This window comes from Barbus barbus, assembly GCF_936440315.1.
Source record: "Barbus barbus genome assembly, chromosome: 31".
In the NCBI taxonomy this organism is placed as follows: Eukaryota; Metazoa; Chordata; class Actinopteri; order Cypriniformes; family Cyprinidae; genus Barbus; species Barbus barbus.
In genome coordinates, this window is record NC_136759.1 from 29115472 (window position 1) to 29130123 (window position 14652).

At 41.2% G+C, this 14652-nt stretch overlaps 1 protein-coding gene across 4 annotated transcripts in view; it reads left to right on the forward strand.

Moving 5' to 3' along the window:
- Positions 1-13334, forward strand: part of LOC306851413 (LIM domain kinase 1-like) — a 48675-nt gene extending 35341 nt beyond the window's left edge. For all 4 annotated transcript variants that reach the window (XM_079387610.1, XM_079387612.1, XM_079387611.1 and 1 more), the window contains 12 exons: positions 1232-1429; positions 1887-1992; positions 2189-2376; positions 2672-2858; positions 5519-5605; positions 7278-7409; positions 7593-7652; positions 8162-8227; positions 9334-9502; positions 9897-9952; positions 10110-10267; positions 11307-13334. In XM_079387610.1, coding sequence (XP_079243736.1) covers positions 1232-1429; positions 1887-1992; positions 2189-2376; positions 2672-2858; positions 5519-5605; positions 7278-7409; positions 7593-7652; positions 8162-8227; positions 9334-9502; positions 9897-9952; positions 10110-10267; positions 11307-11460 — 1561 coding nt within the window. In that variant the 3' untranslated portion in view covers positions 11461-13334. The remainder of the gene's footprint in view (positions 1-1231; positions 1430-1886; positions 1993-2188; positions 2377-2671; positions 2859-5518; positions 5606-7277; positions 7410-7592; positions 7653-8161; positions 8228-9333; positions 9503-9896; positions 9953-10109; positions 10268-11306) is intronic.
- The last annotated feature ends 1318 nt before the right edge of the window (positions 13335-14652 follow it).

A 14652-nucleotide genomic window follows, 5' to 3' on the forward strand; every position in this document is an offset into this window, starting at 1 on the left:
AGACCTTTAAGATTAATGATCTTGATCAGACCGGATTCTCTTATACCATATTTCTCAGTCTCTTTAATCAAATTGGTGGCTTGAAATTTCTGTTAACATGTGATTATAATATTTCTAAATAATTCTATAATATTTCCCTCAAATTATCCACATTTCATCAGCAAACTCTTCTCGCTTGGAACATGTGTTTTCATTTGTAATAATGCTAATATAACTGCTTCAAATAAATCTTTATTTTTAACAAACAGGTTCAGATATTAATCATCTTATAAAAATGTTTGGGAATCTTTTAACTTATGAGCAATTAATCAGTTTTCCTGTACAGTTTAGGGAATTTAATTCAGTTATTAAAGGTATTCCTGGAACACTTCGTCAACTTATCAAAAGTCATATTCTTATAAGTCTTTATTTGTGACAAACCCTAATTAATTTTAGAAGGTGTTGAGCTAACTGAGAAAAAATGCTATAACAAACATATTTGTAATATTTTCCAAAAACAAAATAAAATATCTCCTACACAGAATTGTTTTGGAACTCTATAATTGAGAATATTGACTTGGTTAAGTCCTTTTAAACATTGTGTTAATAATAAAATAAAAGAAATACACTTCAGAATTCTTCATACTATAGACCCTTCCAAATGTTTAATATCGAGACTCTGATATTCATGATCTATGCTGTTTTTGTAAAAATGAGAAAGATACCGACTCACTTATTTTTTGACTAAAGTCGTAAACAAGTTTTGGATGGATTTGGCAGATTTTATGTTTAATTTAATGAATATTAATGATTGCTTTACTTTAAAGTGTTATCTTGTATTATGAAAACAAAAGCAATAAGTATCTATAATTTATTGTTAACCGTTTTATTTTATTAGCAAACTTTCACATACATAAACCCAAATTTCTTAATTCATCTCCTATGTCACTTTTATATTTCTTCTGTTAAAAATCAAAAAGTCTGTGAAATGTTTCAAATACTGTGATAGACCTTCAATCCTCCTGGTACTTTGTAATAATTCGTTAAAATTGAATGTGAGCTAAGCATTTTTATTGATTTATTATTAGTTTATATTGTGTATTGTTATTATTTGTATGTTCCTTATTCATGTTCCCGTGTGATCTCATTGAGTGATGTCTGGCATGTTTTGTGATGATGTGATGGAGAGAGTCTGTGAGGATGGGACATGAGCTCTTCTGCTGATGTAATGATCGGCTGTGTCTCCCTCTAGTGGACACTGTTATTATCAGACGATCGTGACTCCGGTCACCCTGCCTGACTCGCCCTGCTCCAGGATTCCTCACACGGTCACGCTAGTGTCCATTCCTGCCTCCACCGATGGGAACCGAGGCTTTTCTGTGTCCATCGATCAGGGCTCCAGTCCCAACGGCTTCAGCCCCGAACACACACACACCGTCAGAGTCGCTGAGTGAGTGTGCAAACACAGACACACAGCTGGGATCTGCTCACTTAGACCTCAACACAAACAGAACATGAGAATCGCTGACTGTGTAAGAGCTTCTGTGATGATCCGGCTCAGTTCATGCAGCTCCATCACAGCTCTTATGCTGATCATTTACTTTAATGACAACAACACTGATGCATTTACAGATCAATAACTAGGAGTGCAATATAGTTATGACTGATAACTCATATCAGATGTGTTTGATATTTTTGCGTAGAATTTACCAGCATACAGAAAACTATTTGAATGTGGGGGGGGGGGGGTGGGGGGGGGGGGGGGGGGGATAAAGACTGATGATGATCTGCCAGTATCCAGACTAAAGATACAAGTGATGATCAGCAGAAGTCTGGCCAATCATGTAGTTCCATTTAGAAATCTTGTGTTCCTTCATGTCTTCATGGGCTTTTCTCTGTGTGTTTAGAGTGGACCCAGAGTGCATCAGTCCAGACGTCAAGAACTCTATTCATATTGGCGACCGGATCCTGGAGATCAATGGAACCCCAATCCAGAACGTTCCTCTGGACGAGGTGAATAAAACCCTTGTGCAGATGATTCACACCTATGTGACGGCTTTATTCTATGGAGCAACAGTTAGATTGACTGCAAACGGACTGCAATTCATGCATTCATTCATGTTTCTGGCCCTCATGAGTGTGTTTGACTCAAAGCCTTGTGTGTGTGTGTGTTTGTGTGTGTGTGTGTGTGTGTGTGTGTGTGTGTCAGATTGATCTGCTGATCCAGGAGACCAGTCGTCTGCTGCAGCTGACCATTGAACACGACCCTCATGATCACAGCCCCTCTGAGGACCAGGTGGACGGGCCGTCACCCCCGTCTGAGGGGCCCAGTCCCATCACGCCCATCACACGGCCGCCCAGCCAGGACTTTAACAGCCTGCGCTCGCGGATCATCACGTCAGTAAAGCACACCACGCATTTGCTGAGGCTACAGTTAGTTACGCACACGTATCACAGACAGCCAGTGTTTAAGTCAGGAATCGATTGTTAGTGTTTCAACAAATATCCAAACTTTGCCATGTAACTCCTCACTGCATAACAACATGCTAACAGCTACACAATCTCTTGTGCTTGATCACCGGCTCTGTGTGTGTTTGGTCCATTTAGTTGTCATCGGCTGTTGTGATGCATGTTATGCTACGTGAGTTTTTCAAGGCTGATTTTAACACAGTCGATGTGTGTGTTTGCGCAGGCGCAGCTACAGTATTGATAAATCCCCGTGCTCCAGTAACACTCCGTCTCCACTGTCTCTGAAGAAAGACATCGGCCGCTCGGAGTCGCTGCGCGTCGTGTCCAACCCCACGCACCGAATATTCAGAGCATCCGACCTGATCCACGGAGAGGTTCTGGGTAAGGGCTGCTTCGGACAGGCCATAAAGGTGAGCACACACTCTCTGTCCTTACTACACACACACACACACACTCTCTGTCCTTACTACACACACACACACACACACTCACTCTCTGTCCTCACTACACACACACACACACTCTCTGTCCTCACTACACACACACACACACACACACACACTCTCTGTCCTCACTACACACACACACACACACACACTCTGTCCTCACTACACACACACACACACACACACTCATTCTGTCCTTACTACACACACACTTACTGGACATGGCTGCTGTTATCTTGCACAGATTATGTCATTTAGAGCCCGAGTCTGCGCAGCAGTGATTCGTTTAGAGCCCGAGTCTGCACAGCAGTGATTCGTTTAAAGCCCGAGTCTGCGCAGCAGTGATTCATTTAAAGCCTGAGTCTGCGCAGCAGTGATTCGTTTGAAGTCCGAGTCACAGCAGTGATTCGTTTAAAGCCCGAGTCTGCGCAGCAGTGATTCGTTTGAAGTCCGAGTCACAGCAGTGATTCATTTAAAGCCTGAGTCTGCGCAGCAGTGATTCGTTTGAAGTCCGAGTCGCAGCAGTGATTCGTTTAAAGCCTGAGTCTGCGCAGCAGTGATTCGTTTGAAGTCCGAGTCACAGCAGTGATTCATTTAAAGCCTGAGTCTGCGCAGCAGTGATTCGTTTGAAGTCCGAGTCGCAGCAGTGATTCGTTTAAAGCCCGAGTCTGCGCAGCAGTGATTCGTTTAAAGCCCGAGTCTGCGCAGCAGTGATTCGTTTAAAGCCTGAGTCTGCGCAGCAGTGATTCGTTTAAAGCCTGAGTCTGCGCAGCAGTGATTCATTTGAAGTCCGAGTCGCAGCAGTGATTCGTTTAAAGCCTGAGTCTGCGCAGCAGTGATTCGTTTAAAGCCTGAGTCTGCGCAGCAGTGATTCGTTTAAAGCCTGAGTCTGCGCAGCAGTGATTCGTTTAAAGCCTGAGTCTGCGCAGCAGTGATTCGTTTGAAGTCCGAGTCGCAGCAGTGATTCGTTTAAAGCCCGAGTCTGCGCAGCAGTGATTCGTTTGAAGCCCGAGTCTGCGCAGCAGTGATTCGTTTAGAGAGATAGATTCAATCACAAGCTCACAATCATGACACCACATCCCATTTTTCAAATCATCAAGTAACTACTTAAAAACTAACTTATTAGAAAAATGAACATTTATTTGAAGTGTATTTTGGATTATAGTTTGGCTTACATCCCATTCGTTTACATGGGGTTTATGAGCTATACAGCAGCCAGCCACCAGGGGTGATCAGAATGTTTTGGCTTCACTTTTTCAAGATGTGTGCAGCACACTCAGGGCCTGTCCAAATACCCACACTTGTGGTCTTTGCACTTGTCTACTTATATGACGTGTTTCCTGTGTTTGGCACAAGTGTTCAAGTGAGCATGAAGATCAGAAGATCAGTGTGTGTACTTTTCATTACCTGATGGGACACACTTATAATGTTGTAAAAATGCAAGTGTTTCCATAGCTTTATTTTGAATTTCAATACTTTGCATTTTAAAATTAACTTCTAAATGTCTGTTCAGTAGTCTCTATAACAGATGACATGATTTACTAATTACAGTGCTTCCAATTAAGTGATAGAAAACAGTTGCAAATGTGCAAAATACACACTCATCTTTGCACCAATAAAATGTGCAACATTTTGTTTTACTACCAAATTATATGCAATATATAATTATTAATATGTAGCGTACAGTGGAAAGGTTTTGTGAGATCTCAGCATAAAAATCTCAGCATTTATTTGTAGAATATGATGAATGATGGGATATGCTCCTGAGCAATGTTCAAGATGTGAATGTGTTTGTCAGACATGTTATATATTACATAAATACATATATTACATACAATTAACAGAATGACCTTGTTTGTTTAAATAGAAATGGAACATTACTGTAATTAGTGTCTGCCGTCAGTAAAAGGTTGTTTTGTTTAATTGAGTTCATTTCAGCTGGTGGTGTACAGATATTATCTCAGAAGGAGATATAGTCATTTGACTTTATGTAATATTATCCTAAGACATCATAACTGTTGGTAAAGAAATAGACATTATAAAAGTTAGTAATGCTCTTGCCTAATATCTCACAGTGGAAGTTCAAGGGCAAGTTGAGTGCATTGCATTGTGGGACATGATACTACACTATTATGATCCTACCTGTACTGTTTCGATCATGTTTTCTGTTACCATCCAGATGATTTATGACATTCATCAAACTGTGCAGGATACAACCAGCACAGACTGCACACAGCAATAGCAATCCATCCCACAATGCAATGCACTGGACTGGACCTTCCGCAGCATGACAAATGAACTAGAAATGATATGAATTTATAATACATTTTTGTACAACATTCAATTAAATTCAAAGTAACATGAATAAACTGAATGAATGATTGATCAATGAATCATTCTCAATAATGATGTGTGAACACTGCAGCAGCCAAATGCTCTTCACTGCAGAATGCATTGCCTCACAGACCAGTGTCAGTATATACTGCGAGCGTACTGGATACTCAGGCTCTACGCAGCAGACTGTGGCAGATGCAGTGGGATAAAGTACAGAATGAGTATGATAGTACTGTGATAGTATGCTGTTGTCAGTGTCTCATCAGTGTGTGTGTGTGTGTGATTGTCAGGTGACCCACAGAGAGACGGGAGAGGTGATGGTGATGAAGGAACTCATTCGTTTCGACGAGGAAACACAGAGGACCTTCCTCAAAGAGGTGATGACACACTACACACACTACATGCACACACAAACACTACACAAACACGCAACACATCTAGTGTGGATGACAGGTTTTCTGAGACACACATCTGGAGGAGCGCTGAGCGTTTGCGCTGCTCTTCCATGTGTGTGTTTGTCCTCAGCTCATGATTTACCCAGCATGCTCAGGGGTCACACGAGGAGAATGAGTCTGTGGGAGTCTCATAAGAGTGTCAACACCTTCAGCACATTCACTGTAAAGCATGGCAGCTTGACCAGATGAAGGAGCACAGAAACACTAGCGCTGGCCTGTCTGTGATTGGTGTATGGTCAGCACCCACAGCTGACCGTGTCAGAGCGGCTCGTGTGTGAGGGCAGCTGGAAGATCAGCACATCAACCCCTGAGCGCTGGAGAACAACAATAAAACATTGCTGTTACGCCATATAAAATAGACATTAACCTAAGAAAAAAAATACATTTTCATTTAGAAAGCTTTGTTTCACAACATTAGCCACTTTCCCATGTTCAACACCGTATCATTCACCGGTCAGCATTTGTGACCCTGGAGCACAAAACCAGTCGTAAGGGTCCATTTATTGAAATTGAGATTTATGCATCATCTGAAGCTGAATAAATAATCTTTCCATTGATGTATGGTTTGTTATGATAGGACAATATTTGTCTGAGATACAACTATTTGAAAATCTGGAATCTGAGGGAGCAAAAAAATCTAAATATTGAGAAAATCTCCTTTAAAGTTGTTCAAATGAAGTTCTTAGCAATGCATATTACTAATCAAAAATTAAGTTTTGATATATTTACGGTAGGAAATTGACTAAATATCTTCATGGAGCATGATCTTAATATCCTAATGATTTTTGTCATAAAAGAGAAATGTATAATTTTGATCCATACAATGTATTGTTGTCTATTGCTACAGATATACCTGTGTTACTCATGACTGCTTTTGTGCTGCAGGGACAGATATGTCAGTGTATCATTGACGCATCGATACCAAACACAGTAAATGCTGTGCTGCCCATCATCAGAATGAACATTATTAGACCTTCCATACACTGCTTTCATGTGTGTATGTGTGTGTGTGTGTGTGTGTGTGCGTGCGTGTGTGTGTGTGTGTGCGTGCGTGCGTGCGTGTGTGTGTGTGTGTGCGTGTGTGTGTGTGTGTGTGTGTGTGTGTGTGCGTGTGTGTGTGTGTGTGTGTGTGTGTGTGTGCGTGTGTGTGTGTGTGTGTGTGCGTGCGTGCGTGTGTGTGTGTGTGTGTGTGTGTGTGTGTGTCTGTGTCTGTGTGTCTCTGTGTGTGTGTGTGTGTGTGTGTGTGTGTGTGTGTGTGTGTGTGCGTGTGTGTGTGTGTGTGTGCGTGTGTGTGTGTGTGTGTGTGTGTGTGTGTGCGTGTGTGTGTGTGTGTGTGTGCGTGTGTGTGTGTGTGTGTGTGTGTGTGTGTGCGTGTGTGTGTGTGTGTGTGTGTGTGTGTGTGCGTGTGTGTGTGTGTGTGTGTGTGTGTGTGTGCGTGTGTGTGTGTGTGTGTGTGCGTGCGTGCGTGTGTGTGTGTGTGTGCGTGCGTGCGTGTGTGCGCGTGCGTTTGCGCGCGTGTGTGTGTGATTTGAACAGGTTTAGTTTACGCTCTGTTATTGCAGATGTGTGTGTGATTATTGCTCTGTGTGTTCAGGTGAAGGTCATGAGATGCTTGGATCATCCCAATGTGCTGAAGTTCATCGGCGTCCTCTACAAAGACAAGCGGCTCAACTTCATCGCTGAGTACATCAAAGGAGGAACGCTGAGAGACATCATCAAGAATATGGTGTGTGTGAACTATATGCCTGAAGTGATCATGTAAAGCAGGACAGTTTGGACCGTGCTCTTTCCCGCAGCAGCTCATGTTTTCAGCATCACAGCTCTGCACGTACCACTGCTCTCATGCTGCACTGTTGTAAGGCTTTATGAATATTGTCTTTCTGAATGTGAATGTGTCTGATCTGTGCAGGACAGCGATTATCCATGGAAACAGAGAGTGAGTTTTGCCAAGGACATTTCCTCTGGGATGGTGAGTCAGTGCTGCCCTCATCTGGACACTGAGCCGGCGTCACATGACTGCTGGTCACAGGCTTCATTTCAAACGGCTTTAAATGCTTTCTCTAATACTTCAGTAGTTATTTTACATTCATATTTTATGAGCTAAAAGGGTGACAAACTTCAAAACAAATGTTTTGTTTTTTTTGTTAATGAAAACTAAACCTACATTAAAACATTAGCTTATGTAGAAAAACAAACTGAGCTAAAAAAATTAATTTGGACTCCAAAACTGAAATAAACTCTAAATTACCACATATTAATTTTAGTTTTAGTTTATAATGCACAATGTATTTTAAACTGCTAAAAACTAAACTAGAAACTAACAAAAACCAAAAAACACTGAAAAACTTTGATTAAAACAATAATGATTGAAAACTAAATAAATTCAAATAAAAAATTTGAAACAAACACAAATCACTGAATGATGGCAGTACCTGAGTGAAATCTGCTCTCATCAGTTTCTCTCTTTCTGTGCCTCAGGCGTACCTGCACTCCATGAACATCATCCACCGAGACCTCAACTCACACAACTGCCTGGTCACAGAGGTGTGTGTGTGTGTGTGTGTGAGAGTGTGTGTGTGTGCGTGAGAGTGTGTGTGTGTGTGAGTGAGAGTGTGTGTGTGTGTGTGAGAGAGAGTGTGTGTGTGTGAGAGAGAGTGTGTGTGTGCGTGTGTGAGAGAGTGTGTGTGTGCGTGTGTGAGAGAGTGTGTGTGTGTGTGTGTGTGAGAGAGAGAGAGAGAGAGAGAGAGAGAGAGAGTGAGTGTGAGTGAGTGTGTGTGTGAGAGAGAGAGTGTGAGTGAGTGTGAGTGAGTATGTGTGAGTGTGAGAGTGTGTGTGTGTGTGTGTGTGTGTGTGTGTGTGTGTGTGAGAGAGAGAGTGTGTGTGTGTGTGTGTGTGTGTGTGTGAGAGAGAGAGAGAGTGCGTGTGTGTGTGTGTGTGTGTGTGTGCGCGCGTTTTTGTGACAAATGAGGACATAAATGTGTATAATGACACAGGTATTACAAGGTGAAGGTGACTTTTCAGGACATTGCCCCATGTCCCCACTTTTCAAAACACTTATAAATCATACAGAGTGAGGTTTTTGGGGGAAAGTAGAAATGCACAAAGTCTCCTGTGAGGGCTAAGTTTAGGTGTAGGGTTGGTGTAGGGCAATAGCACACACCGTTTGTTCAGTATAAAAACCATTACGCCTATGGAGAGTCCCCATAAACCACAAAAACCAACATGTGTGTGTGTGTGTGTGAGAGAGAGAGAGAGTGTGTGTGTGTGTGTGAGAGAGAGAGAGAGTGTGTGTGTGTGTGTGAGAGAGAGAGAGAGTGTGTGTGTGTGTGTGAGAGAGAGAGAGAGTGTGTGTGTGTGTGAGAGAGAGAGAGAGAGTGTGTGTGTGTGTGAGAGAGAGAGAGAGAGTGTGTGTGTGCGTGTGAGTGTGTTAGGTTTTAATTTTACGTTATGTTTTGTGTTGCTTTGTTTTGTTGTTTTTTATTTTCATTTGTGTGATCTGTTTTGTTGTGTTTTTCATTGTGTTGTGTTTTGTTTAGTTTGTGGTGTTCTGTTTTTTTATTTTGTTGTTGTTTATTTTTTGTTTGTGTGTTTTGTTGTTTTGTGTTGTATTGAAGGTTTTCTGAAGCTGCTTTTTTCCCTGCTCTTGACAGAATAACAGTGTTGTTGTGGCTGATTTCGGACTGTCCCGACTCATGGTGGAGGACAAGAATCAGGACAAGCTGTCGTCAGGACAGATCCCGGGCGTGAGGAAACCCGACAGGAGAAAGAGATACACCGTGGTGGGAAACCCATACTGGATGGCTCCAGAGATGATTCACGGTCAGAGACGACAGGCTTTATCATCCGTCTCTTATTAACATATTATTCCCTATGTTAATCATAATGTTCTTACAGAGAGCTCGTGTGCTGTTTTAGGATGAATCATATTTCAGAGAAGATTTAGTAAAAGTGTCAAGTTCTTAGAAATCATGTGTAAAATCATGTTTGTTTGCTAAATGTAAAAAGTAATTGAATACTTTCCTTACACCTTGAATGTGAGTGCACACATCATTATTTAAAAAAAAAAGGGTTTCAAACATATATCGTTTTTGTTTTACTTATTCCATTTGATGAACCTGAACTTGCAGGTTAATAGATGCAAACAAACAAATAAAAATGGTTAAAATGTCAGTGTGTGAGACTGATGTTTGCTGTTTGTCCATCTGGTCCTCAGGGAAGAGCTACGATGAGAAGGTGGACATCTTCTCGTTTGGCATCATGCTGTGTGAGGTGAGTGCATGCTGTAAACGCTCAGAATAACCGCTCTCTAACATCAGGCTGTGGGCTCTGTGTTTAATGAGAAACGCTGTGAGTTACTCCGTCATTACAGAGGAAGCTGTGGTTGAGGGACGCTCTGTTCTGAGTCCGTCTCTCCTCTCTGTCTCAGATTATCGGCCGAGTCAACGCCGATCCCGACTTCTTGCCCCGCGCCATGGATTTTGGGCTGAACGTGAAGGAGTTTTTGGAGGATCACTGCCCGCCTGACTGCCCGGCCGCTTTCTTCCCCATGGCGGTGCTCTGCTGCGATCTGGACGCTGAGAAACGGTTAGACTATCCAGCACTAACAACATGTGCATCTGAACATTAATATAAACTATCAGGGCTGTCAAGCTTAATCTAATTAATTACATGATCAATGTAACAAAGTCATTGTGTTACAGCAGAAAAGCATTGTATAGACATTAAAAAAGGTAGATTGAGAAATAAATATTTTGATTCAGCATTGCATATACTATGATAACAAATGAGTATCAATGGGGTTTTTAAAAATAAATACATAAATATTGAAATATGAAATGATTAAAAGAAAATGAAATGATCATCTAAATTTGAAACTGCCAGTAGGTAGCAGCGAGGCACTTAACGAGTGAGTCATTGAGTCATTCATTCAAGTGATTCGTTCAAACAACTGATTCAATTCAGAAATGGAGCAAGTCTTTATGAATGAATTACTGAATCACTGACCTGTTAAAAAACATGGATTCATTCAGTAATGAATCACCGCTGTGTGTTGATCAGAGATGCTCAACAGTTCTGCTGTGACTTTATAGTAATATTGACAATATAAATCAATGTCACATTTGCAGTGATGCACTCTTGCTGGTGTGATATTACTAAACTCCATCATATGATATAAATATAAGAGGAAAAGCATTTATTTGCCCTCATGAAACCCCATGCAAACCCCTAGCTCCTGAAACATGGAGGTAGGGGTTTGCATCTCTCTGCACATGTACAGTATTTGTGAAGCATTCGTATAGTTTGTATTTTTTTTATCCTTTATTCTTTTAGTTTGTATAGGGTAAATACTTATATATAGTATACTTCTAGTTAAATCTGTCAGTAGGTTAGTAGTGTATAGGTTTATAGTGTTTTTTACTTCATTGTTGTATGTCTGTATTTATGTAGCACCGTGGTCCTGCGAGACACATTTCGTTCCACCGTATGTCCCCACATGTAGCGGAATGACAATAAAGCTCAACTTGACTTGATAGTTATTTTTAAGCAATTGATGTTGTTTTGACAAAGCTAAAATAATAGAAGCGTGAACGTGTGCTGATAGACGTGTGTCTGCTCTCTGCAGGCCTCCGTTTGTGAAGCTGGAGTCGTGGCTGGAGAACCTGAAGATGCACCTGGAGATGGGCCTTCATCTGGTGTCCGAGCTGGAGGTCATTCATCAGGACTTCTGGCAGAAACACTCGAGCGGCAGGAACGGCCTCCACACGCACCCAGAGTAACAGCGGAGCAGATCCAGGAGCCTCAGAGCACGTCTGCCGTGCTGTTCTCCACGCGTTCATGTCTCACTGATGAAGCTCTGACTCTGGTGTTCAGGCTCGATGAGATGTGAGCGCACCAGAACACACGAGACTCGAGCATCATCGGTGTTTTCCTTGGGTACATCAGCTAATAGTCCTCATGTCAGGCATTTCCTGCTGTGTAAATAGAGTTATATTGTAAATGTTTGTATATGCGCAGACATTATTTTGTATAGTGATTGCGCATTAGCGTACTTTCATCTGGATGTTTGCTGAAATGCAAGATCAGGAAAATAACGAACTGTCCGTGTCCGACACGTAAAACGTCATACAGGGCAACTCTAAGCTTCATGGGATTGACTCTCCTCTTTCCCCCAAATCAAAAAATACATGTATAAATGTGTTTTGCATAAAGCAATGAAGCCTTTTGTTTTAATGATGATTTATTATTTAAATTGTAAAGTAAATATGCATCACGTTAGTATTTGTTGTAATGAATGTATTTTATGGTGATTTCTCTTAAAGATCTTCACAGGCTTCATGTTCTTGTGCAAAATCGGATTTCTGATTTCTTTCTTTTGATTTGGACTGATCTGGAGCAGTTTGTTCCCAGGCCTGTGTTTGAAAGGAAGCGCCGGATTTTAGACCCGCATGTGGGACGGAGCGTCTCAGGGTCGACCCTCAATGAGTGTGTGAGTGTGTGCGTGTGCGTGTGTGTGTGTGTGTGCGTGTGTGTCTCCTCATGGGAGCTTCAGCTTTACACAACACCGCTGGTGTAAATATCTTCTCTGGATGCTCTGCATATGTCACTGTCCCGTGCTCAGCTACTGATCCAGCTCTTCTCGTAAAGATCAACAGATGATATTAAGAAAACACAAAGGAGGACCGCCAGGAAAGCACGTGTACAGACAGGGAAAAAAAAGTAAAAACAGCCTCTTTTTGCTCTTCTTGAATAGAACCACTATTTTCTCTTTTCTGAAATGTTGGAATGCTTTGATTTGCACTATGTGTGAAAGCGGCTGCTTTCTTTGGTTTGGTGATGGTGTGAATGCTCATCCCTGATGGAGCCGCGGGCCCCGAGCAGCAGATGCACGTCTGATCCCAGCACAGTTACTCATATAAAGCACCTCATCGAAGCTGGCGTGAACCGACGGAGTTCACCATCAGTGTGATTCTGACAGATGTATGGCTATTGGTTAATACTGTGTGTATTGGTCTAGCTGACCTCAAGCCAGTTACTGCTTTCCACGCAGACAAACACCGGCTTGGTTTACTAGGATAATAAATTAGAGCCCTGTTGATCATATTGGATAACAACGATCTCAGTATTGCCATTAACAAAAAGCCATATGACTATGAAAGCCATTACAGAGAGTTGATGAAGAGTGCATCGTTAGAGGAGTCTGCGGCTGGACACGAGCACTTCACAGACGTCCAGCTCAGGGTCCCGCTGCTGTCCAAGAGCGCTTCACATCTGTTCACAAGCTCATACGCATCAGTGAGGACGTGCTGAGGAAGCCAGAAGTCCATCTGGTGACAGAATGCTGCAGCTTTTCCTTCTGGAAGCCATGGTTTTTTACCTCTCCACATTGCTGTGCCTTTGTTTTATGCTAGCCTTGCCAACGACTGAGCCGGATGAGTTAATGTCATCATCGCTTACCTGTTTCAATCAGGTTTCCTTTTGTTCTCGTGATATTTATATGTTCCACGTTTCCATGTTCAGTTTGATGTTTTAGGTTTACGGTTTCCTGTGATTTAATGTTTTTACTGAAGCTGTGAAAATGACTCTGCACTTTAAACGCACTGGCGGTGAACGGAGGTGATTCAGGACAGAATAAAGTGATGCTCCTGATGATACGCTGCGGTCTCTGTCCTCTCTCACACTCACTCATGCAGGGTTTCATATCCACTAACGAGGTCTTCAGCTGATGAGGACTCTTCTGGATACAGTGGCAGTACAATGTGTCATGTATTCAGGCAGCAGGGCTCATTTACAGTCGCACATTTACTGCACATTGCCAAAAACAGCCTGCTTATTTCTCAGAGAGAGAGAGAGAGAAATGCTCATGAAAGACATGCAAGAAACCTTGACTAGCGTCATAACTTTAAGTAGCATCAGGGGGAAACATGATTAAAACATTGGTCATTATACTATTTATTTTGTATTTATTTAATAAGAATACGCAGAAATGAACTAATTTGTCATGAAAATTACATCATAATCGTAAATATTGTTTTCATATAGTATTATCATGATTACATTATATTTGCCATGCATTTGGCCTGACAGGGAGATGAGGAATGAAGTTTTCTTTCTTTTTTATTTTTTAATACAGAAATTATTAAACATTACAGAAAGTCCTGACAAGTAAATCCAGATACACACAAAATATCTTAATCTGTAGGACATTTAAAAGACGAGAACATATGAACAACTAAATGCCTCCATAATGTACTTAAAGTGCTCTATTTTCACGCATTAATTTTGCACTTCATATAAAAATATGATCCTTTAGTAGTTCTTCAGATAAACTTGAGATGCTATTTTTGACACCATTTAATTCATATATTCATGGTGTCCCATAATAGCACAGTTGAGTACACTTAGATGATCTCAAGATTATCTTAAGATGTGCTAAAGAATCATTTTTAGTATATTAAGTGCAAAATTAATGCGTGAAATTAGAGCACTTTAAGTACATTATGGAAGTGCACTTTATTTTTTCCACCTGAGGAACTATACTAGAAGAAGAAAAAAATCCTCCTTGAAATCGAACAGTATGTCATTCTTTTTGTTATTAATTTGCATTAGACTTTTTCAAAGATTCCATTTCTAATAAAAATTATATGCATTTCGCAAATTTGTGTTTATGAATATAATCGACCTTCAATAAGTGCAAATAATATCATTTAATGAGAGCATTTCTTTGAACAAATAAAAATGCACTACCAAAATCTGAAAGACAAATCCCAAATAAAAGAATCGAGTGCTCGTGTGCGTAATTATCAGTGTCCATGAATTTAGAAAGAGCTACTCGCATGGGTGCATTTTGTGAAGACTTTTGAAATGTACTTCCTTAGCTTTGTTCAAAATCCAAAAGTAAGGACTTGTCAGCTCTGTCCTCTCGGCTCGTCCATGTGCGATTGTTTTGACGGCGCGCGGATGTGCATGCG